We start from the raw sequence: 13,233 nt of genomic DNA on the forward strand, positions 1-13,233 counted from the left end.
TATCCTGTTAGAGGTATTTATGGGCCGAGTTGTGTTCAATCAAAATTTTAGGTCTGTTTATTAGGTTTGAGTTTGGCCCGACCCAAAAAATGGGACTAAAATTTTATCCAAACCCGACTTAGATAAAAATATTAAAATACAGGCCTAGCCCGACCCATCAATATTAATTTTTTATATAATTTTTAAATATATATAATACATCAAAAATACTAAAAACATTAAAATAAATATTTCTCAATCAATTTTAAAAAATATGTATATTTAAATAACTTGTCTCTAAAATAATAACAAAATTAACAATAAAACAACTGTTATATAATATCCAAACAATAAAAATAAAATAGTAGTAATATAATAGTAAAATGATAGCAAAATAGAGAGAAAACAATAAGAAAATAACATTAAAACAACAAAAAAAAGTAGATTTTTTTTATTCTTTTGTGAATTCGGGTTGGGCCTAGGCAAAAAATGTCTTACCTGAAGCTCGATCCATTTTTTAAACAGGCATTATTTTTTGTCCAAATTTATTTTTCGAGCCTATTTTTTGCTCAAAGCCTCCCACTTTTTTACCGGACTCGGCCCAGCCCATGAATGTAGCGACATAAAATTTGCTTGGGCGCTAATTGAGGTGATTTATTGAAAATTTGAAAATCGAATTTTGATTTTATAAAAAAATTGAGAGTCGCCACCAATCCTTTTTCCTAGGTGTGATCGGACACCTAATAAATCGTCTTTTTAACAGAAAAATTTATTTTTGGGTAAAAAGAAGGCCGAGTTTAGGTCTACATTAAAACTCTAGAGAAAAATAGGGTTCGGGAGTCGGTTACGCACGAGGAAGGTATTAGCACTCTCGTGACGCCCAAAAAATAGTATCTCATTAAACATGTGTCGTCTCAATTTTCAAAAATGCGAGTTCAATGTAACATTTAATCGTGATCCAATCAAAACACGAGAATTTTTATAATTTCGGTTTCTTTTGAGAAGGACATTCCGTTTTTAACATAAGTCGATTGACATTCACCCAACATAGCGATGAAATCGACGACTTAATGTTAAATCAGTACGTTGCCTTGCTTATTGAAATTAATTAGAAAGCATGAATGAAAAATTTTAAATTAATAAAAAGCAAACTGATACAGAATGGGTAAGAAACAAAAAATAAAAGAGTTAGAAATACATCGAAGCAAATAATAAACTTGACAATAATGTTAGAAACGATAACAATGCATGCGATATTAAATGCGATAATAATATTATTAATCACGAAATAAAAACAGTGAATATATATATAAACATATAATAATAGTAAGTAAGGTGACGAAAACATAATATTAAAAATACTGATAATGCTACATATAAATATACATGATAATAGTATTAAAAACTATATACATAATATATAAAAATATAATATTAAAATATATATACATAAAAGGGTAAAATGAATAATATGGAAAAAAAACTTAATATAATTAATAATGAAACATTTTAAAATAAATAAAATGGAGTTTAAAAATAAGGTATATAAAATAATTTAAAATAATAAAACAATTTTAAATAGATAATACATGAAAACAAATTCAAAATCAAATATATGTAAAACCCTTCAAAATAAATAAAATATACGAAATAGCTTAAAATAAATGATACATAAAAATTTACAAATAAGTAACGTATAACAAATTTTAGAATGACATAAAAAATAGTTTAGCTCAAATAACATTTAGAAAAAAAAGAACAATATATAAATAACTTGAGAATAATATAACAAGTTTAAAATAAATAATGTATAAAAGAAATCTAAAATAAAGAATATAAAATAGTTATATATATAAAATAGTTTTAGCTAGACAATATATATACAAAATTTAAAGAATATGATAAATGAAATAATGTATTAATATATAATAAGGCACTCTAAAAATAAATAGAATATATAAAAAATAATATATGTAAGACAAATTTTAAAATAAACAGTATGTAATAATTTATGATAATCAAACAAAAAAAAAATACATATGAAAAGGTTTAAGCTGAATGATACAAAACTTGAAACAAATAATGCAAAACAATAAAATAATAAGCAATGGGTTTTTTACCTCAATATTATAAAAAAAACACCAAAATAAGTTGTCAGCCAGATTAATTACGAAAATGGTATGTTTTTTTAGGTCGTGCCTATCTGACAGACATAACCGATTTTTTTAATATTAAATTTTTTTTTTCGTTTAAAAAATTATTATTATATATTTTTTTTCGGGTTAGTATACAACCCGTGTATATGGAAGCATACATACATGTTGTGCCTACCCGACAGGCTCAACTAGTTGAGCCTATCTGACAGGCACGACTAGTTGTGCCTTCTTGGTAGGCACAACTGGTGGAGCCCACATGCTTAATTTTTCCCTATATATTCCCTCGAAAATCAGATGAAGAACATACAGAAAATTTAGCAGCAAAATAGAAGTAAGAATAGAGTGAGAAGAAGGAAAGAAAGGAAAGCAAGAAGAAGGATAAGGTATTTTAATTTATTTATTTTTAAATAGGATGTAGAATTTTGTTAGAAATTTTATTATTTAAAAGTTTGTTAGATTATTAATTTTGTTAGCTTCTGAATAAAAAATTTTGCATTAAAAATTTTATGTAACTTTTTTGCTATTCGAAACTATTTTGAGAATTTTGAAATTTTTTTAACAGATCTAGTATTGAATATGGAGAATCAGTTTTTCGTATGCGTTTATTTTGATGGAGAAATTTTGACAACAAGCGTAGGATGTATATTTGAATGTCGCAAACAAGTGCAATGAGATTCAATAGAAATATCTCTTTTGATGATATGAAGGAAAAAATTAGTGAAAAAATTTATAAACGTTGTGGGAGAAGGATCTCGAAACTTTTCTACAAGTTTCCAGTTTCGACGGATCCCATAAAATTCACCGAAATGGAACTTGTAGACGATGAAGATGTGGAGACAATGGTCGCTCTTTATTGTGGGACTTGGAGCAACCAAAATGTACCGATTCAGTTATTTGCTGAGTTAGCTGGTGTGGAGGAAACTGAAGATGCCACTTCATTAGATGAAGAAGATAGAGCTTAAGAACCATGTATGGTGGTTCCGGTATCATACGTTGGTAGTCAATCAACTATACATGGGATCGACATTGATCTTAATGCTGCACCCGAGACTGCTGTGGTTGGTGATGATGTATACCATAGTAGTGATCCTTCTGATCATGAAGTCGATAGTGAAAGTGATCCCGACGTGGATGAGGTCTCGGATGATATTGACGATGAAGGCGTGAATGAGGAAGTAAATGTTAATGCGTCTTCAGTCGGGAACCAGATTCGTCATATTGTGATACATAATAATCCTGGGGTACACATGTCTCGGATAGACCCCGATGCGGCGCATGTAGCCGAGTTCCCAGAGTACCCTGAAATACAATCTACTCATCGGATGGCCGTATATTCTGACCCTGAGGAGTTGTTCATGGGCCAGAGATTCGAAAATAAGGAAGTGCGTATTTGCCATTAAACGGTATAGTATGAATATATCAGTAGACTATAAAGTCGTCGTGTCTAAACCGACATTATATATTGGAGAGTGTTGGAAGTCAGCGGAAGGCTGCAATTGGCGGATACAAGCTGCATTTATCCAAAAGTTGCAGATGTGGGAGATACGAAAATTTGTTGGGCCTCACACATGCACTTCATCACGTATAACAGAAGATCATCGAAAACTTGATTCCAAAACTATCTGTGCGTGCATCATGCCAATGGTTGAAGACATGCCGGCCATTAAGGTTTCGGTACTGATTGCCGAAATACAGGCACGATTCCTGTAACACCCCCTAACCCCAAACCGTCCTGGAAGAGAGTTATGGAGCACTACCAGAGTTTACAGAATAATTACACACAATTTCATTTACTTTCTTATGTTCATGTCAAAACTGTCTTCTTGAGTAACAGTCACTAAAATATTTATATCTAGAGATACGAAACTCCAAATTAAGTTCCGTTAATTTTTATTAAAACTAGACTCATATACCTTTCTACCATAAAATTTTCAGAATTTTTGGTTTAGCCAATTAGTACAGTTTATTCCTCAAAGTTACCCCTGATCTGCTATTTGACAGTTTCGACCTTTCTTTACTAAAATTTAATTATCTCATAGCACAGGACTTGGATGATGTTCCCGTTTATTTCTCTTGAAAATAGACTCATTAAAGATTCTAAGAATATAAATTATAGCCTGTAATTATTTTTATACAATTTTTAATGATTTTCCCAATTTAGAATAGGGAATTCCAAAATCAATCTGACATTGTCTCACAAAAATTCAAATTCATACCAAATTAGTCAAATCCTATTTTATACCATAGCCAAATCTAAATTTATTTATTTCATCCTTACATTTACAATTTCAAAATGACATACACATAAAACATCCTAGGTACATGCCATTACCAATAATTAACACACTTTACCTTAATGAATTCGGGATCGGACTGGGATGCTGATTCAACGTTCTATCTTCACTAAACCTGCGCACGGAAACAAACCGTATGCTGAGTATGGTATGCTCAGTGGTATTTCTATAATCCGAACACTTGATAATATAACAATTAAACTTAAAATCACAATGATAAATATAACCATTCATTTATTTATTTTATAGATAAGTTTCATTTACTTACCATAAAAATTCTATACAAGCCATATAACAAACACAACAACATATTTGCTCAATTCTTTTCATTTGCTTACTGTATAAATTCTTTCAATATTTTCACAATTCACTTGTATTCACACTTTACTTCTTAACAATATACCATTTTAATTCATTCTAACATCAATCATCATCCATTTGAACTTCACTCATTTCATGAACCTTTTGGTTCATGTTTTCAATCTCATATCTCAATTTCAATTCTCAATTCAATTTCTCATTTCATTCCAATAGTTCAATCAATCAAATTCACTCGATTTATCTTTTCACTTATTTACCTCTATTAACAAACCCGGACTTTGACGGATACACGGATTCCAACCCAAACACACCAGTACGGCACATTGTGCCTAAAACGGTACATAGTACCTGATCAGTATACGACATATAAAGTGCCTAAAACGACACACGAGGTGCCTGATACGACACACGAGGTGCCTGAAATACGACACATAAAGTGCCTAATAGGTAAAGCCGGTAAATCCCGTACACTTTCAGATCCTATGGCATGCCAATTATATCCGACTTAGCCCGACTAGTTAATAGGGTATTTCATTCACTTTCTCAATTTAATAATTCTTTCATCAATATCTCATTCAGATAATTACATATATTTACCCATTTTCACAATTCATACAGTTTCATTCAATTCAACAATATATTTCAATTATTCACATTAATTCATAATTCAATACAATTCAATTCATTTTTCAATATCAAATATTCAAATATCACAATCTCATATATTCATACCAATTTCCTCATATTTCCAATCAATATATTTATCAATATAACATTCATTCAATATTCAAATTTCTACATAAATCATATATATTATATAATTCAATCAATATAAATTCAATCAAAATAATTTCAATCAATATAAATTCAATAAAACAGATATTCATAAATCAATTCAATATAAATTTATCACACACTAAATCATTTCATTTCAATTATAAAGACACAATACAAATAATTCCCATCTTAATTATTTATCATAATATTTATCCAAAATTCAATTATCATAATTGCATAATATCTCATTCACACACACACATATATATATAATTCAATTTAATTCAATCAATATAAATTCATCACATACCAAATTAATCCATTTCCATTATAAACACAATAATTCTCACTTCAACATTTATTAAATGCATTGAATAAAAAAAACATAACAATTAATAACTAGGTTCGGATTATAGAAATACAAACCGTATTTTCTCGAGCTAACTCCCTTTGTCTTTGCCATTTTTCATTGCTTAGCCGAGGTTTCCCGAGACAACATTAGCTACGAGAATTAAAACAATTCATATTCGTTAATTCACTACTAATTTATATCTAATTAATACAATTTTTATTCAATTTCTACTTTAATTTCAATTTAATCTTAACTAGATTTACTTACTTTTTCTATCTCAATTTATACTTCATTTCTATTCAAATTTTGTCCAAACTCATACTTAACTATTAAATTTCCAGCATATTTTCATAATTTAGAATTTATTTCCATTTAATCCCTAAAACTCAAAACTTATAGCTTAGTTTACGATTCAATCCTTTATTCAATTCCAATCAAAATTTCTATCAAATAAACCCCCAATTCCATCATTTTATTCAACATGAACCATACTTAGAAATCTAATGACTTTCAAAATTTCTACTTAAAACAAGTAGTATTTATCTCTAGGATTCCAAAAACTCAAAAATCATAAGAAAATGGGCTAAATTGACTTACCAAATTAACTTGGAACCTTTAAAACCTTATTTTTCCCTTTTTCTCTTCTTCCTTTCTCCCTTCTCTGTTTCGTCCCCTGCTATTCTGTTTCTTTCCTCTTTTTATTCTTTTGTTTCTTTTATATATATATATAATGACAATAATAACTATAATAAAAATCTATTTAATAACAAATATTTATTTAACACTTGTACCAATCATTTTTATACACTTGTTTTTCTTCTTTTTTATATATATACATATATATTTAATAATTTAATAATATACATAATTCAAGAAAAATCTTGATTTTTCTTCCATTCACCGCCTCATTTCATGGGTATGGCTTAATTGCCATTTTGATCCTTTTATTTTCTATTACTTTAAAACTAAACTTTCATATTATATTCAATTTAATCTTTTATCCAATTATCCTTAATTAAGCTAAATTTACTTAATTAAACTTTAATTAATCACTCACTTAACTTCATAAATATTTTTACTTTTTTTTTATAATCTAATCCATTTTTCAGAAACGGTAACCCGAAAATACACTTTCCTAATAACCTTAAAGTTCGGGTCGTTACAATTCCAGTATCGAGTGTCATACCGGAAGGCATGGATAGCTAAACAGATAGCAATGGAGCAATTGTACGGAGATTTCGATGCATCATATAATGAGTTGCAGGGATGGATTGCCGCTACGAGGGAGTACGTACCAGGGACTGCCATTGAGTTGCAGACACGACCTTATTATGGCCTGGATGAGCAACTACAACCGAGAAAAAGAATTTTCCAACAGATGTTCTGGACGTTTGATCCATGTGTACGTGCATTTCCCCACTGCAAGCCGTTTGTGCAAGTGGATGGGACATGGCTATACGGTAAATATACACAGATTTTACTTCTTGTGATTGCTCAGGACGGGAACAATAACGTGCTCCCGATTGCGTTTGCCATCGTAGATAAAGAGAATATAGAGTCGTGGGAATTCTTTCTTACAAACCTGCGGAGGTATGTTGTTAGTAATGATAGTATTTGCATCATCTCCGATAGAGGGAAATGATTAATTGCTGCCATTAGGCGTTCCGGTGTGCCATGGAGATCTGTTTACTGCATACGGCACATTGCGTCTAACTTTCATCGAGATTATAAGAATCCAGACTGGAAGAGACAAGTTGTGAAAATGGGTAAAGAATAACCTTATCCTTTCAATATATAACCTAATGTTTTGTGATGAGACTGTAACTTATATTTTCTTAATACATACACAGCGTACGAGCTTGAGCCACACATTTTCCGGCAAAGGATGACTCGACTTGAGAATGACATGGAAGGTCAAACGAACACATCTTTCCGACAATGGTTGGGTACCATGGAGCCGTGGCAATGGGCTCAAAGTTTTGACGAAGGCTTTCGTTACGGTCAAATGACTACAAACTTGGTGGAGGGCATCAACACTGTGTTATTAAAAACACGACATCTTCCGATTTCATCTGTCTTCTCAGCTACATTCTACAGGTTGGCTACCTTGATGCCAAGAATAGGTCAGCAACAAGTCAACCAAATAGAGGCAGGACACGTGTTTGTCGAATATGTCAGGGATGCAATGGTTGCAAACCGTTGGATAGCGAGGTTGATGAATATAGAAGTATATTCACAACGTAATGAAACGTTTCGTGTTACAGAGACCATCGGTCGTCGACCCGGTATACCACCTAAGTCCTACGGAGTTGATCTCCGAAATAGACGGTGCGATTGTAGGAGGTTCCAGACACTTCATTATCCTTGTGCACATGTTGTAGCAGCTTGTGCTAAAGTCTCGCTCAATGTGGATCAATTTATCGATGAAGTGTATACCCTCGAACGCACGTTGCGTGTATGGGAGAATGAGTTTCCCGTACTTCCTGACCTATCTACTTGGGAGGTTCCTCCAACGACATTCGAGCTTGTCCCAGACAAAGGGTTGCGTAGGAACCCAAAAGGTCGTCCACAATCATCTAGAATCCGTAACGAAATGGACATTAGAGAGAAATCCGATGGGAAGTTGTGTGGAGTTTGCAGATTACAAGGTCATAATCGGAATAAATGCCCGCTCCAAACTACCATATTGGACAATCGTCACGATCAGATAGAAATTAAGATTTTGTTAATTGCATGTTGGAAGAAAAAGTCCCACCGAGTAGTATTAAATGGATTTTTTAAGCATTTTAAAATTGATTGTTTTTAATACTCCTCTTTTTTTGCAATTATGCACTTCAACCCAAGCAAATCCAAAATTCGCCTTCGAAGCACATGTTTATATACAATTTACATACTTACTTCAGGTGAAGCATGACTATTTGTGTTCATACATACTTAACTCGGATTTATTATGTATTTCATTTACTATTATAATAACATTCTTCAACTGGGGAAATGATAACTATCCTTTGTAATTAATGATAAAAAACTCATTACATAAATAGTCATTACATAATTTGCCAAAAATTTATTACATAAAAAAGGAAGTTATTTATATTACAAAACCCTCTAAAATTGATGATTTGATGGTGTGGTTCTAGGGGTATATTTTTGTGGAGCCCGACGTTCACGTTGCGGACGACTACGACGATCAACGTTCTCTTCATCTGTATGTGGAGGTGTGTGAAACATAGACGAAAAATCATATGTCTCAAATGCCATCGATGAACTTGAGCCGAGAGGAGTAGAATATGGAGGTGGATATGGGCCAGGAGGAGTAGAGTACGGCAGTGGATACGGCTCTGGAAGAGTTGAGTACATAGGTGGATACGGGCCGGAAGGAGTAGAGTACTAAGATAAATATGAGCCGGGATGACTGGAGTACTGAAGTGGTAGTGGGCTGAAGATATCAAACTCTGAATGATATTCGTGGCCTGAGGAGCCCGAGAAATAGTCATCGCCCCCTAAATCTGGATGATAAGAATTACCTCTAGAGTGTAGTTCCGGCTCTGGCTCCTGCTGTGGCTCTGGCTCTGGTGCATGATTCGGATCTGGAAGATGTTGCCCAATTCGTGTCGTATGTGGGGGGACTACCATCGACCGCCCACCAAACAAAAATGGTTTCCCTATCTCACAGTACCACTGTAGGTACTGTAACGAGGGCTGAAGATTCAAGCCACGATCCATCTGAGGTACCCTCTCAAACCGGTTGTTCCACATTGTAACATATTATTCATGCTTATCTCCCCAACGTAGGTCGAGTGAAATAAAATAATAAAATAAAATTGATATTGAAAAACTTACCCCCTCTCCAGAATGATTCTCGATCATCAGGCGGAATATCGGAACCGTGTATGATCTTCCGATACCCGGATTTGTGCTCCATCTAAGAAAAAAATTGTTAGAACAATATAATCCGAAAAAAAAAGTCAACTAATTGTTACAATGCATAAAAATTCATCACTTATTAACGAGTGGAAATATATATTATTGGTGACTAATTGGTGCCAAGAATGGCATCCGGTAAAGTGCCCACGACTGCAGTAGTATGAGGCATCCGCCTATGTCCACCGCAGAAGGATCTGTCGTCCGACAAAGTTCTCGATACAACATGGCTAACACTGCGAACCCCCAACTGTATGAACGGGTGTTATGCAAATTAGATAATAGGGGTAAGTACATCAAGTGAACAGTACTGCCGTTTGATTCCGTCATAAGTACACCCCCTATAAGGTGCATAATGTAAGCTCGAACGGCCTGCATCACCTCCCGTTCATTGGCAGTACTCGGCAAATACTCAAAATTGGCCTTTAGCCATGACAACCTCAAACTGACAAATTTCCCCTCACTTGGCGAGCGTCCAAGTAATTCATAGCAAAGGGTTGCCGGCCTGGAGATCGAACTTACGCCCGTGACCGCATTCCCGTCGATGGGGAGCCCGAGCTATACTGCAACATCTTCTAGAGTGATGGTGCACTCCCCGCACGGCAAATGAAATGTGTGGGTCTCCGGACGCCATCGCTCGACTAAAGCGGAAATCAGGTCATATCGCAGATCAAAAGTCCAGATCAATGCTGCTGATCCGAACCCGGCTAACTCCAAGAATGGTATTAGGCATTCATCTGGCTGAAACCCTATACTATTAACACGGCCTCTCAATACGCGGTACGACTCCTGACATTATTATATTAGCGAAATAATTAATACAATATAATTTAATTCAACAAATAACATGACTATGAAATAAAAATTTTATTACCATCTCCTTAATGGTACTTGATATGTGATTTGTATTATCAATCAAAGAACCCATTTGTTACAAATCTGCAATTAAAAAAAATTAAATTCAGTTTTTCTTATTTCAAAAGATACAATAAATTTTTTCAAATTTTAGAAATAAACACAGTAAATATCTCATAATTTCTCATTTTTTACCTACAATTTTTTTATGTTAGATAACAATAATAATATAATTAAAAACAAATAAACTATCTAAATATAAAAAACATACGAATTAAAAAAAAAGAACTAGAAACATACCTAATTAGAAGAACTTCCAAATAACCTATAAAATTATGTAACAACAAATTTAATCAACATTTTAATAAATCAATAAAAATTATCAAATAAATATATAATAATATAAAATTACATTATATAAAAATTACATTAAAAAATCACAAAACACTAAACTATAAACACTAACAATTTATAATCATATACTAACACAAAATAACTATAAAATTATTTTTAAAATACATTACTAAAAAAAATCACAATACATTAATACACACTAAACCACTAAACACTAACAATATATAACCTAATCTTAAATTACTAATAAAATAGGTATAAAAATATTTTTTTAAAATATATTACTAAAAAAAATCACAATACACTAATACACTAAACCACTAAACACTAATAATTTATATAACCTAATCTTAAATTACTAATAAAATAGCTATAAAAATATTTTTTTTTTAAATATATTACTAAAAAAATTACCATACGCTAATACTAAACCACTAAACACTAACAATTTATATAGCCTAATCTTAAATTACTAATAAAATAGCTATAAAATTATTTTTTTAAAAATATATTACTAAAAAATCACAATACACTAATACACTAAACTACTAAACACTAACAATTTATATAACCAAATCAACTATAAATTTTTTTAAATATATTATTACTAAAAAAATCATAATACACTAATACACTAAACACTAACAATTTGTAACCTAATCCCATAAATTATTAACAAAACAAATAACTATAACAAAATACAAAAAAAAACTAATAATTTATAACCTAATCATAAACTACTAACAAAATAATTATACAATTTTTTTTAAAAAAATTTACATACTAAAAACTCACAAAACACCATAATTTTATAATAAATTACTAAAATAATACATTACCTTTTCTTTCTTCTTCTTCTCCTTCACCTTCCTTCTTTTTCTCCTTCTCCTTTCTCTCCTTTCTTTCTCACCCGTAGATGCTTCAATATGTGGGGGGACCATGCTTATAAGGTCCCCCATAAAATTTTTTTTTCCCATGAGTGATAAGACTCATGCATGAGAAAAAATGGGCAGCATGCAGGGGGAAGGCAGCAGCAGCAGGGGGTGTTGTGCCTACCTGTCAGGCACGACTAGTCGTGCCTGCCTGACAGGCTCGACCCGTTTCGGGTATTTTTACCCGTATAAAACCCGTATTTTTACATATATATTAATATAAATATTTAAAAAATAATATAATAATAATTTTTTAAACGAAAAAAAAAATTAATATTAAAAAATCGGTTATGCCTGTCAGATAGGCACGACCTAAAAAACATACCATTTTCGTAATTAATCTGGCTGACAACCTATTTTGGTGTATAAATTTTTTTTATAATATTGAGGTAAAAAATCCAATAAGCAATACAACAGTTTTTAAAAAATAAGCAAATAAATGAAGTAAATGAATTAAGGACAGGGATGAAAACAAGCTAAAATTTCGGGGTGCTCAATATAAATACTGGAAAGTTAATCAAGGATCCGAACGAAGCGCATTAAAACTAGCAGGGACTAGATGGGAAAACATTCCCTTGGTTCCCTCCGCATGTTCAGCAAGACAGCCCAAGGGACCGAATTGAAAAAAAACCACACGAAAAATTTGAGGGCCAAATAAAAAATAATAAAAAAGAAATAAGCCTGATCAAGTGGTGCTACAAAAGGGAGGGATTAAAAATGTAAATCACCCTTTCAAGGTGGGAATGCACGGATTCACACCCGACGCAGCTGTTTCATTCAATGTTTTAAAACCCATCTTTATATATATTTTTTTAGAAAAAAAAAACAAAAAAAGTTTTGAAACCTTTCATCTCTTTTGACGAAGGCTCTTTCTTTGCCCACCGTGCCACCATGGCACCGGCGGCTGACGGTGCACAGACAAGGCCTTTTAGCCCCGTTTCGAAACCTCCTTTTCCTTTTTTTTAAAGAACTTTAAATCAGTTTTTATTTTTTAAAAAAATGGAGAAAATGATTAACAAACGAACATACAACCACTCCGTCGCCTTTTGGGACCCTCGGACACCGACTACGTCCGTCGACGAGGAGGGAGATCGATTCAGGTATTTTTCGTTTTCTTCTTCTTTTGATTTTCGTATAAAATATATGTAAAAATGAAAAGAATAGAATGAAATAAAGAGAAAAAAAAAAGAAACTACCGTCAAAACTTTTTCTCTTTTTTATTGATAAGTATTTTTTCTTTGAACAATCGGTTCCCCCTTTACATTGATTTTTTCATTTGGCTTTATAGC

General features: G+C 32.1%; 1 protein-coding gene and 2 long non-coding RNA genes across 3 annotated transcripts; 1 reads left to right on the forward strand and 2 right to left on the reverse strand.

Moving 5' to 3' along the window:
- Positions 1-4,491: 4,491 nt before the first annotated feature.
- LOC121211019 (uncharacterized) lies at positions 4,492-6,523 on the reverse strand. Its single transcript, XR_005906390.1, has 3 exons — positions 6,477-6,523; positions 5,954-6,029; positions 4,492-4,544 (listed from the first exon to the last, which is right to left on the reverse strand). It is a non-coding gene; the product is annotated as an uncharacterized lncRNA (long non-coding RNA).
- A 572-nt stretch (positions 6,524-7,095) lies between these two features.
- Positions 7,096-8,685, forward strand: LOC121211451 (uncharacterized). The gene is made up of 5 exons (XM_041084217.1): positions 7,096-7,170; positions 7,378-7,469; positions 7,539-7,645; positions 7,730-7,976; positions 8,058-8,685. Exons 1-5 carry the CDS (start codon positions 7,096-7,098, stop codon positions 8,683-8,685), a joined length of 1,149 nt encoding a protein of 382 aa, XP_040940151.1.
- A 188-nt stretch (positions 8,686-8,873) lies between these two features.
- LOC121211020 (uncharacterized) lies at positions 8,874-11,009 on the reverse strand. The gene is made up of 3 exons (XR_005906391.1): positions 10,959-11,009; positions 10,678-10,742; positions 8,874-10,592 (listed from the first exon to the last, which is right to left on the reverse strand). It is a non-coding gene; the product is annotated as an uncharacterized lncRNA (long non-coding RNA).
- Positions 11,010-13,233: the final 2,224 nt, after the last annotated feature.

The sequence above is a fragment of the Gossypium hirsutum genome, chromosome A12, assembly GCF_007990345.1.
Source record: "Gossypium hirsutum isolate 1008001.06 chromosome A12, Gossypium_hirsutum_v2.1, whole genome shotgun sequence".
NCBI classification, from domain to species: Eukaryota; Viridiplantae; Streptophyta; class Magnoliopsida; order Malvales; family Malvaceae; genus Gossypium; species Gossypium hirsutum.